The sequence below is a fragment of the Lottia gigantea genome, assembly GCF_000327385.1.
Source record: "Lottia gigantea unplaced genomic scaffold LOTGIsca_119, whole genome shotgun sequence".
Lineage (NCBI taxonomy): Eukaryota > Metazoa > Mollusca > Gastropoda > Lottiidae > Lottia > Lottia gigantea.
The window spans coordinates 373,122-392,190 of NW_008707205.1; the positions used below are offsets into that span (position 1 = coordinate 373,122).

Sequence of the window (19,069 nt, forward strand, 5' to 3'; positions counted from 1 at the left end):
AGTTGAAAAAATGCGTGACCTTTATTAATGAATAAATTGATAAATGCAAATGATAAACAATGAAAAAAGAAAAGATGGACGGAATGATCGAGAAGCGCTTGTTGGACATAATTCTTCTTTCTCATCTGTAACAAATTCTATTCTACCATCCAAACCTTGAATAATGGGCGAATATTTCTTGAGGTAGTCATTAAACACAGCGTTGTCAACGTCACCTGAAAACAAAATCAAAATATTTTTGGTAAAACTTTGTTTAATAAGGCATCATAGGATTTATCAGCAAGCTTTAATAAGAGAGGGTAAAATGGGACATAATCCATTCGGCTCTAAGTGAGTTACCTCCTACTCAAATTTTGACAGTGAAATGTGAACATTAAAATTGATGAGCAAAAAAAAAATCCCGTTTCTGAGACTAAAGGCTGGCGATCCTGTCCTTTTCAGAAGCAGACCATAATCTTAACGATCATGCCTTCACTGTCCATAATGATAACCTTACAAAGATAAGCAGTTGTTTCTTCCATGGGTGATATGTCGTCATCAAGGCTTTCGTTGTCATGTAGACGAAATGGGTGGGCCTCGACCTTTACTTGAATCTTGAAATAATAATACAAGTATGTGGAAACAAACCTTTATCCAAGTAATTGATCCCTTTGTTTTTGATCATTTCATAACCATCTCCCCCACCAGCTATGTAGTCGCCAAGTATCACTCTGTAGTATTTATTTAAATCCAATTCTTCAAACGTCGGTATTCTACATTCTGTACACAACACTTTGACATCAACAACCCTGTTACCAGCAGATTTATATAGGTTATATTTTACTCTTAATCCTAAAATATATAAATTATATATAGAAAATGTGTTAAATTATACTCTTAATCTTAAAACCTTAAGAATATAATTTAGATTATTTAGCCAAGGCAAAAGGCAGTTAGCAATATGGGGCAGTGTGCCCGGGAGGAGGAATTTCACATTTTAGTTGGCAATAATGTATGGACAATTGTCAAATTATTGATTAGGCATCAGTTTATTGACTACTTTGCGATATCAGTCCACTGGAAGCGAAAGTTCACTTGTCATCTACCAACCAACCAGTTCATTGCCTCTTTGAACGACTTAGAAAGTTTACATAACTTACCCGAGAACTGCAGAAACCGTCCTTTCAAATCATCACTTTTATCTGGACTTAGAGAACCAACAGAATGTTCTAATACTTCCACAAGAACGTCGCCTTTTAAATCTATTAAACTGATAGTGTTTCTAAATGGTAAAGTTGTTAAAACATCTTCAACTGTGATGATACCTGAAAGGATATAATTTAGTAATTGGCGGTGATTTGACACGTTTGAGTTCTGAACAGGACATATTAGTTCCAATTCTGGCCTCAATCGAATATGTCATATTCATAATATATACCCCTTTGTTCCTTTCTCCGTCAATTTGAATTCTGTCTACCCTATAATATACTTTTTTCGGTTCACGTGGAACGCATTCTGATCCCGGTTCCAACTTATTTTAGTGTACTTCCGGTTGGTTCTATGAAGACTGACTGTATCCTTTCTGGTCTGTACAGACGTATGATTCATTTTCAACCATAGTTATGTTACCAATTCAGTATTGTTTTTTGGAGTATATTGTAACTCGTATACTGTCCTCTAATTATACTACTACATAGTCTACCTTGATCAATTGGTGCTCTTATTCCACCACTATTCAATAATACTATAGATACATTATTCCATTTGTTTGCTACTTTATTATTCAAATTATATCTCAACATGCCATCAACTATAGCATTGCCTGAAAAACGATAACAAATTTAACATGCAATACATTTCACTTGACCATTCTGATATCCATGTTCAACGTCTGTGTGTTGGTGAAACTATATTTGATTTGAGTTCCATTTCATTCATTTCTGTCCAGTCTATCGATCCGCTATGTGATAAGTTGTAAATATCTTTACTAAAGATGCAAATTGACAAACTTCATCTTAACAATGTCAGGCTTTTACGAACTTCGTCTTATACCGACTGCAAAACCCACGACATTATGACTTTAGACCTAATGGCTACTGGTTTACAGAATTTCTGTTGATACAAATACAATACAAATCGCTGCAACAAACTTCCACGATGCAAGTTCGTTATAGCGCGACATTGTGAAGATGGACAAACCCTTACCCAGATTACATTCAGCTCTTCGACAAACCAGGGAATCGCCTTCCAAAAAAACTCGAGTTTCACCAATTTCAGTTTTCTTAAAACCATCAACCTCCTCTCTCCAGGGTTTTAGTTCGTTTAAAACTGTAGCATCTAAAAAAAAAATAAACAATGTCAAAAATACTCAAGTTAAAAAGAACATATTATAACATCAATTCTGTTACACATGAGTGTGACCTTTTGTGCAATCAAAATCTTCTGAGAATCTCAATGGTCGCCAACACAGAAAGCAGTTCTTGATCATTCGGTTCTAACCCAACACTCCCATGTGCCGTACCTTCCATTAAATTTACGCTGTGTAGGAAAGTCAAAGTAGCTCAGAAAAACATAAACAATTAGCAAAAACCCTGGACACGTGTCCAAATCATGGCATCATCTAAAATTGGTTTGTACCACCTTCCAACGACTCTAGCAACTTTAATGCCTTTTACTTTTTTTGCAAACCGCCCCAGTAAACAACATTGTCTGTTGGATGTTGTAAAACGATCGCTACCAAGGCTCCAGTTCCTTTTAGATTTTTAACTCGACAAATGGGAGTAGCTCATAAAGAAAAATATGATCTCGCATAGGGTTCCCTTTTTACCAGTATATTACTTTTGAGATGTATCACTATCATAACCCGTCAGCAAATGAACAAGATAGAAACTAGACTTTCAGGTTCTGACAATATGTTCACGTCGTGGTCTTTATTGTAACCATGATAATCAAAGCTGGTCACAGTTTCATGAAGTTGGATGAGCTAATTTTTTGTTATGACCGAGTTAAAGTTATATGACCTTTTTTTGTTAAGATACTGCTGGGCGGCTTTTAATCATATGAGAAAATAGTTGTTGAACAGGCTGTATTGACGGATTGAAGTAGTTGAAACTTAAAGATGGGTTATGAAAATGATTAGTATTGATATTTGATTAGTTGTTGTTTCTAATGAATTATCATGTATTCTTATTCATATCATTATGTTCTTATTGCATATAATTAAGAGTTTTAACGAATGATGTCCATGTATATACAGTCTGGATAAACAAAAAAAAAATACTTTTTGACCTTTCTTGATCGGTCACTCATTGGAATTCTGCTGGTAATTCTCTTCTAATTTAGCTAATTATGAATTAATTATGGACATATGAGACAAACTGGTATTTTTCCAAGTCATTAAAACACCTCTACTTTCTATTCATATAAGTATTAGCATTTTCATTTTCATAAATGAAAATAAGGGAACCCATCTTTAATTATATGCAATAAGAACATAATGATATGATGAAGAATACATGATAATTCACTAGAAACAAAAATTAATCAAATTGTTTGCAACTATAAAATAAGGAAAACCATCTTTAAGAACGTAACTAACAATAATGACATTATCTACCTGTACTGGATATAGAGGGTGTATCAACAGTGGTATAACCTATTACCGCCACTTTTTCCCCACCAACGTCTAGTATGGTACTCTTCTTAAATTTTCCTTCTATCATTGATTCTTTAGACGCGTCAATATTGCTGCTGAGAACATTGAAGTTTGTTTTTTCAAGAAAAGGTATCAATCCACTTACTTTGTTATCGAATTCGTGATTACCAATTGCCTGCAATTATAAAATATTCACATGCAAGGTATTTTATAGATAAATATAGTTTAGTGTCAAGTATTGTATAAAATATAGGTTCCTGTCAAGTATTGTATAAACTATAGTTTGCTGCCAAGTATTGTATAAACTATAGTTTGCTGCCAAGTATTGTATAAAATATAGGTTCCTGTCAAGTATTGTATAGAATATAGTTTGCTGCCAAGTATTGTATAAAATATCGTGTACTGTCCAGCCTTGTATAAAATATAGCTTGCTGTCAAGACTTGTATAAAATATAGTTTACTGCCAGTACAAGTATTGTATAAAATATAGTTCGCTGTCAAGTATGGTATAAAATATAGTTTGCTGTCAAGTATTGTATAAAATATAGTTCGCTGTCAAGTCTTATATAATGTATAGCTTGCTGCCTAATTTTTTAATTATTCGCCGCTTAGTTTTGTATAAATTAGTTTGCAGAGTTTCCTCAACATGGTTGGTTGAGTAAATAGTCAAGGGAGCGATAATCCAAAAAGAATATTTACCATTGCATCATAACCTAAGAGATTCATAAAGTAAGCTGTAACATTTCCACCATATTTATAAAACCATGTTGTACCTTGGAACTGGTCACCACCATCTAATACTATACTATTAGGATATTTCATTTTTATATCTTTTACTTTTCCTATTAATCTGGCGTAACCCCCGTAACATTTTTCTGCTAGCTGATTTTGTTCTGAACACGCTGAACTATATTTATTTGTTTGTTCGAAACGAGCATGTACATCATTTGTATGTAATATTGTCAGATTTAGACTAGCAAAAACACAGCTCATACATAGAGTCGTTATAATGTATGTGAAGAACATTTTTTACGATCTAAAAAAAAAACAAAAAGATGATATTTAGGGAATTTGTATAGGTTCAATAAATATATATATACGATAAATAGTAACTGCAGTTTGAGTTAACAACTGCGGTCATATACCAGGCAAGTTACGTTTGTATTAATAGGGCATTATCCTGCTAAGGTTGCGCCAATTTTTTTAGGGGGGGGGGGGGGGTGATTTGAGTCGAGAATATATGTAAATATGTCTTCAGAAGTACTAGAAATGTACGAAAATCGCATGATTCCTTCAAAAATATCTCAAACTAGGAATTTGTTTTCCTATGTCTGTCAAAATCCTGTTTCTGAGACTAAGGTATGACTGGACAAAAAAGGTGCATCTGTCCCTTTTAAAACGGATATTACAGATAATATCACACTCCAAAAATTTTAACTTTTCGATTTTATTTAGGTTTGTGTTGGGTCCTTATTGGTTGAATATAGAAAAAGAGGTGGGTCAAAAGGATATCAATACAATAACAATACGTGACTAGAGTTAGATATTTCAATAAATATTCATATAATACCACACCTTTTTATTGTACCTTTCTATAAGCAGCACTACTCTTTACGGTGTTGTCCTTCAAAATAAAACATTAAGTAGACGATGACAAAAAGCCTTCTCTATTTACTTACAAGGGATACAGTAGTCTGAGTATTTGCCTTACCGGCTAACATAGCTATCTCAATCTCAAGCTATCACAAATAATGACAACAATATTTCCAAGTTGCCATTCTTTTAATTCGGAAAACAGAAGAGTGGGCACACTGATTTGGTCACAGGTAATTTGTTTCAACGGAGCTTTGATCACAGTAAATTGGTCACAAGGAAAACTAATCAAAGTAAACTGGTCACAAGGCAAATTGGTCAAGGTCACAATTGGTCACAATAATTTTAGCACAGACTAAATTGGTCGCAATAATATTAGCACAAGATAAATTGGTCACAATAATATTAGCACAAGATAAATTGGTCACAATAATATTAGCACAATGTACATTGGTCACAATAATATAAGCACAATGTAAATTGGTCACAATAATAATGTCATATCGTAATTCGGACACAAGGTAAATTGGTCTCCTGACATAAGCAAACACTGATGCATGCAAACTATAGTCATAAGTGTAAATTAAATTTATTTCACATGTACATTAAATGCTTTGGTAACACAAACCTAAAACGTGAGCCTATTATATTTTCTGTTTGCTTTATTTAAAATGTATATGTGAAAATATTGTCCTGCACACAATAGCTCATAGCTACCGATTTGTTAATTATATTTGCTTAAGAAACCCACGATGAATAATCAATATATCAAATGACGTGCGAATGGAGAACATAATCTACCTAAGAATATCACAATTTGAATATAGAGTCAAAAAAGAATGCTTGCGAGGCAAGGTAAACATACGCTCACGCATCAGCATTTATTTTTAAATTCATACAAGAACAATCGGGATGTCTAAGATGTTTATTTAGTCTAGTCGGTTGCAATAACTTTGAAAATGATTGTAACAAAAGTAATCAGGCTGAAGAACAGATATTGTGCATTTAAACATAGTTAAGGGCAATAACTCACGTTCACATCAAGTTCACGCTATTCCATTATCTTATCTATCTCAATGATTACATCGATTCTGTAGTGTTTTTAATTGTTTTAACTTTTTAAGGGCCACAACTCCAAATCCATTCTCCGAAAAATCGTCAAATTCGAACGAACTCGAGAAAGATCGTAGGCCTATGTGATTGATCAAAATAAATTTCCTTAAAGATAACAGTTTGAAGAGTTTTAATTTAGTCAAGAGTTCATCAAAAATTCGTCAAATTCGAAATTGTCGAAGATCTCATCATTCTCAATGATAACAAGTTTCTGTCAAATCAGATGAAAACTCTATAGTCTCTCTAACAATTATTGTTTTGAGTTTGGTATATATATGCAGTGCTACTCTTTCATGGCGTTTCAATTCACCTTTTTAAAAAAAGTTTAATTAGTTCGTTAAAAATATTGACAATATGAAATTGATTGCGATGACATCAATAGTAGGCCCCCTATGTCGATTTTTTGCTTAACAAAATTTTATATGTAGATGAACCAGGCAACTACATTTTGAAAGTAAAGCAACTTCAATAGTAAATCTTTAAGCTACTATATCCGTTTGATCATCCTTTTACGTTATCAAATAAAATGTTAAAATACGTACCGTAGGCTATGCCTATAATATGATGTAAACAATTATTTATGTATATGTACAATATAACTTTTGATACAAAACTAGAACTTCACAACTACCTTGACAAATAGATTTAATTTTAAACTAAAATTTATTATTTAGTACTATGAAGACACTTACTTGATGTCCTTGACTAGGTTTAACGTGCACCATCAAACGTTTTAATGTGGTACACCCAGGCTGGAAGTATGTCACACGGATATTTTAAAAGAAAATGTCATGCGTAGATGTGAATCAAACTATTATTTCTTAATAATACTCGTCATCAAAATTCAGTATGCTTTAGTAGACCTATTTATATCCTAAGTCTATACACATTTGAACTGTAACAATGAAAAGTGGACGGACACTGGTGTAAGGGTTGACCTTTTAAACTAAGTACGCTGATGGGAAAATTGTATCCTATAAAATGAATTGTTTGAGTGTATACCGTATAACTGACACGGGATATTAAAGGTATACTACCTCTTAGGATCAAATGAGTCTTTGTTCATCAATGGTTTTACCTAGTGTCATAGACATACAACAGAATCCCTCTATAAGTATAATCCAATAAATGCATAAAACTAAGTAATAATCCATTAAACTAAGTAATTGTAAAACACTCTTAGAAGCGCTTTTTCAATAATTATTTAGTTATATGGATATCTTGTATTACATAGAGACTCTATTCTTTAGTTATGGCACCTGGTAAGTCTAACTGGTGAACATATACACGTGTTTGAGTTTAAATTGTAGGACCTATGTCCATTCTAACAGGCAGTATGCATTTAAGTATAGCATACATCCCTATATCTTATCATGCAGTTTATTAATTTGTGCAACAGTTGGTGTGTTTATTTGTTCAATACCCGGGCATAAAATTTATAACCTGAATATAATATTGTTTGCCCAGAAACTTAACATACAATTTGTGTAGTTTTATATCACCGATATAACCAATTTACCTCCTAATTTGAGATGTGTCACATGACAACTGGTAACTCGGTTCCACTAGAGAGCCGCAATGGCTCAGAGAGTTAGACCTTTGCTCGATAACCTGAAGGTCCAGGTTTTAACCCTGGCATAGATCGAGTTAATACCACTTTCAGTAATGAAGATAGGCGCTGACAGGGAGAAAGCGTCTAGTCATTCGGATGCTAATCCGATGCCCCTTAGGCTGCTATAGACTGTGCACGTAAAAGATCCTTCGACAGTTGGGAAATCGGAAAGAGTATATGCCAACGCCGCTGTCGTGACAAAATTTCAAACTGCATGGCGTTTCCCGTCTTCAATTAATATGTGCATAAAGGACGTAAAACTCCATTCATTTCATTTCTATTCTCTTAGTAAAGAGAAATAACCGTGCATAACTTATTTCACTAATTATAATCCAACAAAGAAATCTTTCCTCATCCGGGTCCGATTCAAAACATAAACACGAATTTATAGGTAGAATAATAGTAAAAAAACCTATGAAGACTAATTGATTTCCACTAAAACTAACTAAAAATAAAATGGACTGCTTTGTTTCAAATCAGACCCGGATGAGCAGAAATATCTTCTTTGACTATTACATAAGGAGATAAGACAACCTTTGTTCCACTTTGTTATGAAAAAAAATCTTAAACAAATATCCAACTAATCATTTAAATATAATTGTTCATAATAATCTTATCAAATTTTAGATTCACTTGAAATGACTGCCCCGTTTATTTGGTAATTAATCGGCTATAGGGCAAAGTTTCTAGATTTAGAGATCAAAATTAACTCTATACCAATTTGTACGATATGTGTAGATTGAAATCCAACAAGCAAGCAGTACTGTTTTCTGCGAACAGATTATTGAATTGGGTCAAATACATTACAATTAAATTGATGTTTCGATTTTCAATTACTACGGTTCGAAAGTCGAATGAGGCAAGGCGAAATTAATTTGATAAACATGTTTCTCACTACTTATCTTTCTAACAGGAAGACCAACCTTTATGTCATGCCCAGACACACTGAAAAACTATTCGTCCTTTCTGTTTGTTTATCCTAAATTTGTAATGGTAAAAAGCAAACAGGGTCTATACCGGATACTAAATTGACGAATAACTGGTTAAATACCACTCATTTAAATGGTAGTAAATACCACTCATCTGAATTTTAGTAAATACCACTTATCATAATCTGATACCGTACACATCTGAGTCCGCCTGAAATGTCATTGTCAGTGTATGGTATATTTTCGTCCAGCGCTAACTTCGTGCATCTTTGAAGGTTGATATCCACTCAACTGAAACACAAAGAATGTTTCTCGTCTGAATCGCAATGAATATCGACCAAAAGTGTAAGCCTTCCGAATTTCACCTTTTTCACTTCACCAATTTTAGAAATTCCATTTACTGTTTTGCTTTTAGTGCCATAGCTAATTCATAGTGAGACATATGAGGATTTCTGTTGTGAGAAGAATCAGATCCACCATCAGAATCGTTATGTTTGTCGACCGGAAGTGCCAATTTACCAGTTTTTCCTCTTCGTATAGTATCGCTATTTTCATAAATACTTTCATCCGGTTGACTATTGGATTCAATTGAATCATCTTTTTCAATATCCATATAGACTCCCTTTAAATGACTATAACCTGGTGGAGTGGGACAATCTCTTTCCTTTTCTCGGCTTAATCTATCATACTCTCCTGTCTTTTTGACCTTGGCAGATATTTTCTCTCGAAATTCAACATCTTTTTCTGCTGAACTGTTTTGGTCCTGTATTTTCTTCTTTCTAACTGCGCTTGCGTCAACATACTCGCTGCCTGCATTAACAACCGGAAGCTCACGACTTTTTTGTTTATCGGCTTTCTTTTTATTTCTAACATCTGATGCGTCCACATACACGGCATTTGGGAATTCGCCGTCAGCCATATTGTTCATGGTTGTCCTAACGTCCCAGGGATCCGCATAATTGATGACTGGTTCTTCAAACACAACATGTTCGTCAACCTTAATTGATTTTTTCGCTGCTTTTTTGGGACGGGGTGCTGGAGCTGGTTCAATTGTAGCGTAAGGTTCAATCAAATCAGGTTCAACACTTGCACTTGGTTTCGGTTTTGTGTTTCGTTTCCTGCAAATAAAGCAAATATTGGTATATTCTTTTCATCGTGTTAATCTGAGAATCAGGTGAAATCGATCAACTTCAGTTTTGCTAAGTAGGGTATCAAAAAATCTAAAGCAGCCATTTTTGGACATCGAAAGGCAGCACAGATTTTACTAATAATGTAAAGTGGTACTTAAAAGCAAACACTTACCTAATTGCCAAAAGAATAATCATAGTTATAATGAATGTTAACAAGGCTCCGCCCAAAAATCCACCTATCACTACCACTAATGGATACCCTGAAAAAAAAATTGGAACATGGAGGAGCATAAAATAGATGTTTATTTCGCTCAAAAAAATAATCGTCATAAGCTACATAATATACTCTCAGGAGAGAGAAGCCGGTTTGGCAGACCCAGCCGCTAGAGTCATCAGGTGTTTCAAAAGATGTCCTGCTTCATTTTTTAAGGCACGTTAGTGGAATCCGATTGATACACATGCCCATGCAATCCTGGGCCATTTAACATAAAAATGGATGACGGAAATTGGTGTGTATACTGTGAGACATCAAGATCTAAATATATACCCTACAAATTTCGTCAACAGTTCTTTACCTCTTTAAAGAAGAGGACGAGGATGTTAAAGAAGATTCGCAAGCTATTTGTATCCAATCGTATTCCATATCCACAATGTTACAGTCTAGACGAGGCAATGCAGTCGACAGAAGATTTGTCTAATAACTTTAAACTCACCAAGATCTTCAGCAGCAGAATCATCTGTTGGAGGCTGAACTTGTTGATTACCATTTGGTGAAAGAGGAGAGACAGTGATACCCGTTCCTTCTGTAAGATTGAAAACATTTGATGTTGAAGGAGTACTTAATATCATAGATAAAAGCCAATATACTGAATAAATATACAATATTAAAGAAGTAGACGCTCCGAAAACATGTCAAGTTAACAAATCAGGATTATCAAATCTAATTACTCACCAAACCCATTCTTCCATCCATGAAGTCCACAACTGACTCTTATTTCATCGTCCAAAGAAGCTGAAATGAAAATTTGAACAATCTATCTTAACGGTCTTCTGAAGTTGTATTCGCCAGCACCAATTCAATTAAATGGCAGAAATTACAAAATTTCGTCAAAGTATAAGACGGAGTATAAGACGGCGACATTATCAAGTTTGACTCACCTTCAAATCCCAGCCACACATATTCCGGAGTTTCGTCGTGGAGCACTAACTGTGCTAAAGCTACTGTAGTTGAATTTAGGACAGATACAAATGGATACGGAAATCCTGGATCGTGCACACTTTTACAGTTGATGTCTTTAATGGTCTTTCCGGCAGATATGGAGACCATAGAATCCGAACACTGGGTAGATTCTAATTGATTTAACCTAATATCTACGACAAAGACTGAGATAGGATTTTCTATTGGCCAGGTTGTAGAATGAGCTACACATGTGCACACTCGACTGCTGCTTCGGGTCTGTGCAGATTTGGCGTCGAACACAGCAAATACAGTTCTTCCCGATACAGTGATAGTCTGTTCACTACAGAAATCAGCAGTAAACGTGTCTGAAAAATACAGAAACATTATATTATGTTATATATGTCACCAATTCCACATTTGAAAAATTTACTAAATATCTCCCCGAGACTGGTAAAAGTAAGAACGTTTCGAACTGATTGAATATAAGTCTTTTAGTCCTATGGATTCATTAAGACGTGTGTTTGAAGTGTTTAAACAGAGGGAACATAAAGCGACTGTCATTTAACAGAAAATGCTTTGGAAATCTTAACAATAAGTGTATCAAAATCCTAATTCAAACATAAGAAAACAAAATAGACAACATTCAGCACCCCAAATAAAATTATCCCATGTCCACCAATCTAATGGTACTTTCTTACCATTGATACAGACATAATCTAAGATTGTGTACGTTGTATTAGGTTGTGGTGTAGAACTTCCTGTATTACAAACTTTAGCCAAGTCTTGATTACCAACAATATCAACTTCACACTGAAATCATATCACAATCACACATTATAGAGCACATTGATATAATAGTCCGAGAATCAGCATAGCGTGTAAGAAAGGTTTGACACATGGATTGAATACCTCAGTCGATATGAATGCCTGAACGGGCATTCTTCAGTACTGCAACTGTGGTATAAATCTTTTTGTGGATTTGTAAAAGGAATCTGAACGCTAATTCATCAGCTGACGAATTTGTTAAAATATTAATGTGTTCCATACCACCTATGTCGTTACACATCGGGCTAGACGAAAGCAACAGATTAATATAGGGTAAAGTCTTAGAATGGCATACGAGTATAAATAATATGGAGTACGATATAATATACATGTCGAAACGTTAAATTAAACATTAACCAGTGATTGTTGTTCCATAAAGCTGTGTCTATATATAGATTAATAGGATGTCTGATTTTCTTATTGACACTTCTTATCTGTAATTATTTTATTCGAGTCTACTTTACCTTTTCTTTTCCAGAGCACCCCTTATGTAGAGGTTCGAGTCTTTCTACAGGATAAGGTAAGATGCAATCTGTACTCGGTGTCTTTTCACAACATATATCACTTTGTATTCGGTCACAATTGGTGGTAGCTGGACATGTTGGACCATTAGGATGTACACCAAATAAAGCTTCTCTGATGGCTATACCATGTTCTGGTGGGCACGTCAAACTTACTTTAGCACAAGGTCCATTACAAACGCTGACTGTTTTCTCCAAAATAAAACCATCAGAACCTAAAGCGGACAAAATATGAGTACTAGAATCGTTTATAGCTTATGTGATAGAAATTAAGCAGCTTATTGCTTTGCAAATGAATTCAATTCTTTAAGGTTAAAGTCGAGTTGATATCCCATTGATGGATGCTTTTATAGTTCCTATTGATTCCAATGTAGGCCCTATGACGGAGTTCGTAAGTACATTGTGAAAATTCAGCTGATATAACTATGGATAAGAAAGTTTTCTGAAATAACTTGTGATGGGGTTTCTTAACAATGAATTATCTTAATGTAAAACCATATAAACCATTTCACAATCAGCCCTTAATTTGAACGTAGCAAAAACGGCGGGAAATAACTACCGTACGTTATAGCCCTAAATATATAATCTATCGATTTCTGTACTTTATCTGGAATTTATAAACTATGTATAACAAACCTTGAATAACAGAAAGAAGGCATATAAACAAACTCAGTCCCAAAATATCCAATTTCCATATAAATTTCAATAAATCGACGTCCATGTTCACAGTGTTAATAGATCACACCCTCATTAATGATGTCAAAATTGAATTAAAACTTTACTAATTGATTTCAACGATTTCGTGGTTCAATTCACACCAACCCATCGAACACTGCTGCAGGGGAATCGAGTTTTTAAAGTAGGTATATGATCGAATTCAGGAAGTTGTCGACCACATCACATAACTGTCCATAAGTCATTGTGTATAAGTTCGAAAATCAACCATTCTATTACAACTGGTAACGAGACAAATGATTCAATGTGACGGATTGGAAAGTAAGACAAAATTAGATAAATATTTGGATCATCTTTTGAACGATGGTAGAATCATATCCGAAGTAGTGGGACATCATATTTCGACTTAATAGCAGTCTGAAAAGTGGTAGAATGGACAGGCTTCAAAAGTCAATTTACTCCAGTCCATTAGTCGCTAGTTTTTGAGAATTAAATCCATGACAAAGATCGTAACCTTCGGTGTATTACATTCAAAGCTGAACCACTAATGAGTCTACTAGACGATGCTCGAGGGCGTATCTAGAAAATGCCTGAAACGGGGGAGGGGGGTGTAGAGGGGGTCAATAATGATTCATGGAGCGTTCACCGACTTTCTCAGGCCTGAGCTCCAATGGCCCACACTCTAAATACGTCACTACGTGGAATCACAATACAGTATATACACTTCGGACCAGGGATAAACTGTGTATAAGTATGAGGTAATATACATCTATGCCACGGGCTTTCAAAAAGACTAGTATATTGATAGGATGTAATTAATCATTTTAAATTGACAGTTATCATCACATAACTTGTAAGGTACATTACATTATATACATGTGGTCTACGATATATTGATTAAGGTCGCAAATTAGTGACCGTATGCAAAATGTATCACAAATGGCCAGAGATCCCTCAGTGAAAGAATTCCAACCCGTCACTGTACAAGATGAATACATGTACAGTGGCATAGAAGGGATTTCAATATTGTATTGACAAGGAAGGGGGGCACTAGTCATGGTGGGTGTTCGGATCGGAAATTTTTTTAAAAACTCTCGCTGAAGGAAAATCATATTTTTAATTAATTCAATAAATATACTGCTAAGTAACATTGCACATTGTATTTAAGGATTTGAAATGTGCTTCTGCCACACCATCCATTCTGAGTTTGACTTTTTGACTGTAAGCAGTTATCTAAAATGATTTGGTACATGGAGGACCCTGTCTGATTAACTGAGCGACTTACAAAATGAGTACTGGTAATTTTTAATTTTACACATAAATACATTAATTATAATATCAGCTTATTTACAAATGTAGTTATACTTAACAGATCAACAAATACATCTGTGATCAAAAGCTTTTTTCCTTATGGTGTATTTTTTGCCATCACGCATAATTTTGATTTCAGTAAATGCAGAAAAGAGGCTGGCTATGGTTTAGCCCCCCACTTTCACATTTTTCATCAGTTTACATAGTGAAAGAATGACCTGTGGCACCCCCTGGAAAATTTGGTGGCCCATACTTGGCCCCCTGACTTGACTTTTCTTACAAACGCCACTGAGTAAATGATCTCCTAAATTTACCTTTTTTGTCTCCATATTATGTTTTTCTTTGCATATTCAAATCTATAACATTAACAATGAGCCAATGGAAATCAAAGTAAGAAATATACATATATACCAGGTAGTCCTTTAGCCACACAAATCAATTTTAAAGCTGTAGGTCATACTTCGAAATCATTATGCCAAATTGTACTAATTCAAACTGGTCAGTTGATATACATACACATAGTCTTATTAAAATCAAAGTTTTGAAAAAAGACAAAAAAATAAAAAAAACACACACACATAATATTTGAAGGATGTAGTCATTAATCATCTAAGTATTTGTTTCACAAAGCTTGGTATACTTTGACAGGCATCCATGAAAGTATGTGTGGAAGAGTTAAATAGATATTTAGGGAAGTCGAATCAACGACAGAAATGGCTAATCCAGCCTTGAACTGATTTGAACTATTTTTTTAGCTTGTCTAGAAATAAAATAAAAATTGCATCAAATAGTAGAAATTACAAAGTATATATGTCCATGATATTAACACTATTTTCCGTAACATATATTACCACAATGCTTCTATTTAGGTTACAAACTATTTCAATTTTTTTAAACCTAATCTTGATATATAAACAGTAATACTCCTTATTGAATCAAACCATGATATTATATGTACTAATGGCTCCCCTCACAGCAACATATTTTGTTCAGATGAATCAAAGAGGAATCCCAGATGAAAAAACTACTAACTCACTGATGTCAATAAAGATCAGATCATAGATGCGCTGTCTATATCTATGTGACCTGATGCCAAATCATGACCTTTTTAAAGTCTGGATAGTCTTGGCTACAGAATTGAACTATTGTGAAGGAAAAAATCTCTTATGTTTTAAATTGGAATATTACCGCTGTCAGATCTATCTAGGAAGTCTACTATTTGCTCGATCAAATGTTAGATACTAAATAGGCATTTTCTTAAACAATTTTTTTGAACAATTTTTCATGAATAAAATATCACAGTATATAGATCCATACAAATTCTACGATTCAGACCCAGTTGTCAACAGTTTTAAAGCTTTTGATAAGTTGTCAATGGCTGTTTTAGAATCTTCATATTGAAGAGCACTACTGGCAAATTTACATAACTTCATCGCCCTTTGATATTCTGATGTACTTAAATTCACTCCAGCTGAAAAAAGGAAGAAAAAAAGTTTTTGAAAAATAGTCATTGCCGCTTTTTTTTAATGTCGAAACAAACCCCTTCATAAAATTACAAATTGTTGAGGAATACTGGTAATCTTATTCTAATTTTCATGAAGAGAAAAACACCAAAAATGATAGAATATTGGTATGGAATGGAATGGCAAAGTTTCATCAACAAGAAAACCGTTGTGTTAAGAAATATTGAAAAAAAAAACTGTCGGCTGAAATGTCTGGAAATGGTCTTTCTAACATCATCTGTCCCCAATTACAGCACTTAGCTCTAGTCACGGACTAAGGAGATATTTAGCTGGCTTATACTTTCTATAATACAAAAGACGTACCTGGATTGGGTTGTGGAGCCCATGACGTATTAACTGGTTGTTGTGGTGGTGGATTGACTGGTGTTACTGCTCTAGGTGTGTCTTGAGGAGTTGTTGGAGGTGCATAGGATCCTGTAGCAGGATTATACATACTACCATCCATAGGTCCTGGTAGATTTAAACCACCCGATCCACCAGGTTGTGGCATACTTCCTCCTCCAGAAGGTGGTGGCATACTTCCTCCTCCAGAAGGTGGTGGCATCATACCATCTTGTGCTATATGGGCTGGTGGTTGACCTACTTCTTCATCTGTAATACATATAACACTATGTTTATTGTCCAATAGTAGGCTTTCAAGCTTTCAATTGAAAAACAAATACTCATATTGCACATGAAAATAATTGTCATAATGCAAAATTATTTGGCCTAGTCACTGAGCTACCAACATCATATTGTGATGAATTACAGCTAAAGAATTGCAAACATTGTTCGTCTTTTTTAAGACAGAGAATGTAATCCCTTAACAAATAACTAAAAAATAGATGTTGAACATGCTTTGCAACCACAAAGATCAAAAACAAAGATCAAGGCTACTTACAATCACCATCTTCAGGTAAAGGACCAGGTACAGGGGTCTCTCCATTCTTCAGACATTTATGTATATAAGCTGCCTTCCATTTTGCATATTTTCTATTTTTTTCAACCTAGAAAGTTTAATCAAATTACACGATACAGGAGGTTCTTTAACTGTGAAGACGGGTATGGCAACCCAAAAATCATGGAGGAAGATGGAGGATTCTTTAGCTAATATAAAATGTTATTTTTGCTTCAATTTTTATGGGAAGGGAGACAAATATAAGTAATGTTCTGGTGTTCACCATTTTACATTGAATATGGTAAAATATATGTGAAGATCAAACAATCCTTGGAACATGAAAATGAATATAACCCCCTCTCGGAAACACAATCATGATTTTATAATAAGAAGGAATTGATACACACTGTACAAAAGGATAATTGATTCTTTTTAACAATTTTTGATATTTTAAGCAAGGGCATAATTCCATTTGCCCTACAAATGATGTTCACTACAATACTCAAAATTCAAATTTCCAGTAAGTGTGTTTTGTCCAGCCAGGTTCAATCAGAAGATCATTGCTACTGAAACAAGCACTTACCATATCAGATAATTCTCCAAAATTTGATAAGACATCAAATAACATGCCAGCTGTATAGAAAGACTTGACAACATTCCTACAATAGAATTAAATCTTTATTTACAATCTACCTCATATGCAAGTTGACTACATTAATGTCAATTAGATCCAGTCAATATCAAATCATAAATAAACTTTCAGTTTGAATTTTTTTTCTTCTCTGGTCATTCAAACTGAGAATATTGTTACACATCAAATTCTTTGTTCAATAAATAGACATGTGCACTTTTTTTTTATCTTGTAAGAATTGACATGTGCACTACTTGACATGAATTGTGTACATTTACTTGTAGGCTTGTTGTCACGAAGAGAGAGTTGGAGAACCAATTAAAATTTTTCTAAAAGGCGAATGTAGGAAGTAGCAGGAAAAAACATTTAACATCTACATTTTGATCAGATTGCTACAGTTTCAGCTCTAATTAGTAAGCTTATGCTATATTATATGCCTCTTATTACTTGTTAAATCTTCCAGCTCTATCTTCATTATCAGCATACAGAAAAACTTTTAAAGCATAGTTTTCAACATGGGCTTGTCCAACAACTTCATTGTGAATAGCTTCATTATCACTGAATTCTGTCTTTTTCTAAACAAATGAAATATTAAAATTAAGATCATTCATTAATATCAAACAATCTTTCAGACTATGGTAATCACTAGTGGATAATTGTAAAACCAAATGTGAAGAAGCAATCAAGTCAATGGTAAATAAGTAAGAAAATTTTGATCTACAGCTAACCAAGTTACAGTTGTTTGGTGTCAGTAAAGAATAAACACATTTAGTACATTCAAACCTTTTCAAGCAGCTCCATTAAAGACATGAGAAATTTCAAACAATCAGGAGATTTCCTATCAATAGCCATTCCTTTTTGCATTGCATACAACTGACCTGGAATTTAAAAAAAAGGGTTGTCTTTATATATAATAGTCCAACGTCTATCAAGTCTATTGTGTGACAGTTCATGACCTCATGACAGCCAATCAAATCATTTATGGCCAATCACCTATCATTAAATTGGCGTTCTCACAAGATATTTCGTATTTTCAAACTATTCGCAAAGTTGAGATAAATAAACATAACTTGGAATTTGCTGGGTGTTGACATGAATGGATATCTTAATATTGTCAAAAATATTTAAACTCAAGGTAACAGAGGAGTCTGAGAATGGACATCGTTATTTTTCATAATTGACTATAATATATAATTATATCAAAGTAATGTTACATACTACATATTCTTTGATATTGTATGATCAGTATTGCGCAAACGATCATACACCAGTTCGTCATCAAAAAAAAAAGGAGAAAAGAAACGAATAGGAGACTGTCTTGAAGTTGATTCTGTACTTTCAGTATAAATGAATGATTGTTATTATCATGCTTGTATCATACTTACAGTAATATGCAATCACTGCATCTCGCTGTTCATGTTCTATAGCCGTTTTTAAATAATGTTGAATAGGTTTTAACTTGGCAGGTAATGGAGGAAGTGTTGACGACGCCATTTTCACTCCAAGAATCCTTTT

The 19,069-nt window shown here is 34.0% G+C and overlaps 3 protein-coding genes across 3 annotated transcripts; all 3 read right to left on the reverse strand.

Annotated features, from left to right (window-relative positions):
* Positions 1-132: 132 nt before the first annotated feature.
* On the reverse strand, positions 133-4,609 carry LOTGIDRAFT_82528 (hypothetical protein; the record flags this gene model as incomplete). Its single annotated transcript, XM_009047930.1, is given in 11 exon segments — positions 133-215; positions 628-831; positions 1,140-1,304; positions 1,673-1,801; positions 2,185-2,316; positions 2,579-2,721; positions 2,747-2,783; positions 2,875-2,962; positions 2,981-3,027; positions 3,596-3,809; positions 4,334-4,609. Coding segments are annotated over 11 exon segments (1,518 nt in total), but the record flags the coding sequence as incomplete, so codon positions are not given.
* Positions 4,610-9,278: 4,669 nt separating this feature from the next.
* LOTGIDRAFT_171732 (hypothetical protein) lies at positions 9,279-13,258 on the reverse strand (the record flags this gene model as incomplete). Its single annotated transcript, XM_009047931.1, has 8 exons — positions 9,279-9,999; positions 10,184-10,271; positions 10,725-10,814; positions 10,964-11,023; positions 11,170-11,556; positions 11,890-12,001; positions 12,481-12,752; positions 13,174-13,258. 8 exons carry the CDS (start codon positions 13,256-13,258, stop codon positions 9,279-9,281), a joined length of 1,815 nt encoding a protein of 604 aa, XP_009046179.1.
* Positions 13,259-15,845: 2,587 nt separating this feature from the next.
* Positions 15,846-19,048, reverse strand: LOTGIDRAFT_137913 (hypothetical protein; the record flags this gene model as incomplete). The annotated part of the gene is made up of 7 exons (XM_009047932.1): positions 15,846-15,994; positions 16,350-16,678; positions 16,923-17,032; positions 17,507-17,582; positions 18,002-18,129; positions 18,338-18,432; positions 18,940-19,048. The coding sequence occupies 7 exons, from the start codon at positions 19,046-19,048 to the stop codon at positions 15,846-15,848; spliced, it is 996 nt and encodes a 331-aa protein (XP_009046180.1).
* Positions 19,049-19,069: the final 21 nt, after the last annotated feature.